At 59.6% G+C, this 4,116-nt stretch overlaps 1 protein-coding gene across 1 annotated transcript in view; it reads right to left on the bottom strand.

The window, feature by feature from the left end:
* The window catches only part of FAM19A3 (family with sequence similarity 19 member A3, C-C motif chemokine like), a 17,963-nt gene extending 15,083 nt beyond the window's left edge, over window positions 1-2,880 (bottom strand). Inside the window, exons 1-2 of the mRNA XM_026864282.1 lie at window positions 2,750-2,880; window positions 2,381-2,496 (exon numbers count right to left, since the gene is read on the bottom strand). Of these exons, the coding sequence (XP_026720083.1) occupies window positions 2,381-2,495 (115 nt within the window). The 5' untranslated portion in view covers window position 2,496; window positions 2,750-2,880. The remainder of the gene's footprint in view (window positions 1-2,380; window positions 2,497-2,749) is intronic.
* Between the last annotated feature and the right edge of the window lie 1,236 nt (window positions 2,881-4,116).

Genomic DNA, 4,116 nt, shown 5'->3' with positions numbered 1-4,116 from the left:
CGGGGGGGCTCTCGGCAAGAAGTTCATAACTTTGGGTGCTCAGAAACAGTGTGGCCGCACCGTCACAACTAAAGGCCTTCCTCTGCTATTGCTCATTTCTGGGTGCCACACCTGGTTTGAGCTGTGAATAATAAACGCAACGCTCTAAACGGAAAGCTCTGGATGAGTCGGTCGCTTTGTGCAGCCAGTCCCTCGGCATCCCCGGCCCTGGGGGTCACGGGCAGCCCCACAGCCACCCCCCTCCCACCGCCCCACGCAGGAACGTAACTGCGGCTTCCCTGGACAAAAATGTCATTGCGGCCAAGGATGGAACCTTGTGAAACTGTGTTTCAAACATCACTTTTACCAAAACCTGTCCCAAACGAAGCAAAAGCAGCGGAGAGACAACAGGTAAATAAATGCCATGAACTCAGCAAGCAGACTAAGAATTCCTGGTTTGAGCCCATGGAAATCCAGCCCAGGAGAGGGGGCAGCCACACAAAACACTCACGGTGCCAGGAAACCAGGACGCGCAGAGAGAAACCGTGTTAATACAGACACAGAGCGGGGTCAAATTTTTAAGTATTTGCTCCTTGTACGCCCTCTTTGCTGCGGATTAGAATTTGCTGAATAAAATGTACAAGATCTGGTCCACTGTGGATAAATCTGTGTGAGGGAAAAATCCCCAGCTCCCTGCCTGCGAGCACGTGAATACGTGAGCCTGTCTCCTCACGTGTGGAGCGAGATTTATACATAATTCACACCTCGTGAGTGCACTTGGGCATCTGCACTTTAAACCTGGGTGAGCTGCTGCTCGGGTAACGCCAGGCCTGAGCGTTCCCCGAAGGAGCAGGTCCCCTGCAAGCGCCCCAGCCGGGGAGCAGGGGGCTCCGCGGGGCTCCGCGGGGTCCGGCCCCAGGGACTGGGCAGGTTGGGCGAGTGCCCGAGCCCGTGTCCCAGGGAGTCCCGACCTGGTGCCAAAAAGTCTTTCCCGAAACAACTGAGGAGTTTTATCTTCTCGTGCACCTATGTTAGAAAGAGGAAGGCAGGGAACTGCCGGCTGGCGGGTTGAGGGAGTCGCTCTGGAAGGCTCATTTTGGTTTTAAGCAATGAGGATGGGGATTATAGGATTAGAGCTGCTTTAACTGTCAGGCAAAAATGACAGAAATAGAACAGGGTTTGGTGTGGGGTCAGGCGAGAGCACCAACAGTCTCAAATTAACCCTTAAACACCTCCTTTTCCAGACACAGGCACAAGGAGCGGGCGGCGCGTGCCCCAGGATTGCTCCGTACTCCCAGCACCCGCTGCTGCACAGCTCTGCCCGCACGACTGGCTCCCACCCCCCCATCCTCCCACCGCGCACCCCCAGCCCTGGAGCGCCAGATCCCCGCTCCAGCGCGGCCCTTTGGGCCCCTCGCCCGGCACACGGACACGAAGGGCTGAGCACAATCTCTCAGCTGCTTCCCAAGCCACAAGCTTCAACCGTGGGTTCACGTAACCCCCCCCCCGCAAAGTCACATGGACGGCACAGAGCAGCGTGCCAGCGCACCCGCATCGGGGGGACCTCGAAGCCACCGCTGGGAGTAACAAATTCACACCCCAGAGCCAAGGCTACGCTGCCCAGCAAGACCTTCGGCTCTACATCAATTTATACTCGTTCCAGGTTTCAAGATGATCTTTACAACCAGAGAGCTGAAGGTAAGTGGCGTGTCCATCACCCAGCAAGTGTGGTTTGTGACACTCATTGCAACTTAGGTGGAAAGAGTTATGTCTCCCTGCTCCCAGATCATGAATTACCTCGGTAATAACCCGAATATCTAGAAGTGTGTCAGATTTTGCTACAGACGTGAAGAAATTTGCTTTTCAGCTCCCCAGACCAGCTAGGCTCACCGAGCAACAGTTTTTAAATGCCCCGTATTAAGTATTTAGGATTTATAACTCCCAGGAAGAGCTTTACGGCTATATGGCTCCAGGCTGCTTCCGAGGAGCAGCCCAGGGAGCTCCCTGCACACGTGGGCACTTGAAGTCTAAATCCCACGGCCATCGCAGCAGCACCAGAGAGAAAATGTCAGCGCCTCTTGATGTTTGCTGGCTGGATTCTGCCCTGTGCCTTCAGCACACTCATCCTCACCGCCCAGACCCCAGCCACAGGGCTGGACACCGAGGTCCCCCGGGCCGATGGCTCCCGAGACACCCGCCCGCTCCCGCAGCCGCTGCGTGACACGACCCGAGACCACCGGCACTCGCCCAGGAATGAGGGACGGACCCTCAAACATCTTGGCCCCACGTCAACCCCTCCCCAGGCATCCCATGGAGACCCCAAGGTGCCACCAGTGTCATGGGGACCCAGGGCGATTGCACGGGAGCGCGACGCACATGGCGAGGACGCCGCTTCCCCTACCTGGATGGCTTCTGTGATGGGTGGAGGCCAGCGTCAGTCTTCCCCACAGCGTGGTAAGGCAGAGAGTGAGCACGAAAACCCATCTGCTCAGGCTTTGTATGTCTCTCTCACTCATTCTACCAAAAACAAGAGGAGACGCGCGGAGGAAGCGGAGCTGGGGAGGGTTGGGAGGTGCAGCCCCCACTCCTTGAGGTGGCTGCGGCCGTGGGGATGGGGTGGCCTGGCTGCGGGGACACGGCCCTGGGAGACAGGACACGCGCCCGGGGCTCACCCACCACCCTTGGACGGGCTCAGGCTCCTCCAGCAGCACTGGCCATCACGGCGGGACAGATAATCCCAGCAGCAGGAGCACGGAGCAGTGATAGTTACCTTTTACTGGGGGTTCACACTCACGCCTGCGCATCTGCCAACCCGGGGGGGGTCAGGTCTTTGCAAGGGGCAGACATCAGCGCATCTGAAAGGAGAGAGAGGAATATGGGGAGTACGAGCCGCCGTGTCCCCCCGGGAGAGTGGGGGACGCCCCGGAGCTTGGGCGGCCCCACATCAGCACACGAGCACGCACCAAAACCCCTCTGGGGAATGAGCCCGTAGCCCTGCTCACCCCTCGCCACGCCAGCGGGGCTCCGATTCCTCCTGCCGGAGCACCCAGCCGGGCTGTTACAGCAGCTAACGCAGAGCACAGACACCAAATACAGCCCCGGGGTGAGCGGGAAGAGCCAGAGGAAAGAGCACTGAGCCATTCCAGGTGTTGCCTTTTCCGCGTGCGGTTCCTGCGGTTACGCGCTGTCATCGCCCCTGTGTCACCGAGGTCCCTGGCGGTGACGCCCAAGGTTTGGCTCTCACAGGCTGGGCACTGTTCACCGACAGACAGACGGACAGACAGACCGCCCCGGCCGTCCCAGGGCCCAGCCACCCTCCTGCTCTGCGGGCAGACGAGGAACGGGGCGGCCGATGCCCAGGGGGACCCGCGCCCCGCTGTCCCCACCATGCCACCTCCCGGGGCTGCTTCTCCTCTCAGTACAGCTGCGAAGTTCATAAACCGACGCAAACCCGCGGCCTCTGAACACACCAGGAACCTCCCCGGGCGGCTCCGCGCACCGCGGCACGGCGCCGGCACCCGCTCCCGCACCACCCAGGATGTCTGTGGTGGGAAGGAGCCCGGTTTTATAGGCCTTAAGGAAAAATTTAAATCCTCAAAGAGTTGGTATTTTACTGTCGACTGCTTTAAATACATTCCCTGTACTATTTATCAGCCACCGCCCGGCAGGTGGAAACGGCTCCAGGGCTCCGGCGGCAGCAGGTGCGGTATCGGCTTTGACAACGTCTGTCCAACAACGCCGAGCAGATACCAACGTCCCCCATAAAACTTCAGTGCCGGCTCATCCTTTATTAACGAGAGGCCGTGAAGACGAGTGGCGACGAGGCCGAGGCTCGGGAGCGCGGCCAGGAGCGGCCGTGGGCGCCCGGGCTGCCCCTCGGTGCCCTCCCCGGGGAGCTCCGCTGCACCATCCCCGCTGCCCACACCCCCGGGGCCCACGGAGGCAGCGAGGGCAGCGCGGGGCTGCGGCCGGGCACGGGACAAACCGGGGCTGCTGCCAGAAGAAATCTTCTCATTTTCAACCATCTCCTAAATTTCTGCCCGCTCTGGACCAGGCTGAGACAGGGCAAGAGACTCCCACGATGAAGCGCCAGAACAGAAAGCGCTGACGTTTTTAATCAAAACAAAGTGATTTGAG

Source organism: Athene cunicularia, assembly GCF_003259725.1.
Source record: "Athene cunicularia isolate RWA chromosome 26 unlocalized genomic scaffold, athCun1 chr26_part1, whole genome shotgun sequence".
In the NCBI taxonomy this organism is placed as follows: domain Eukaryota; kingdom Metazoa; phylum Chordata; class Aves; order Strigiformes; family Strigidae; genus Athene; species Athene cunicularia.
This window is presented reverse-complemented; position numbering and strand designations above follow the sequence as displayed.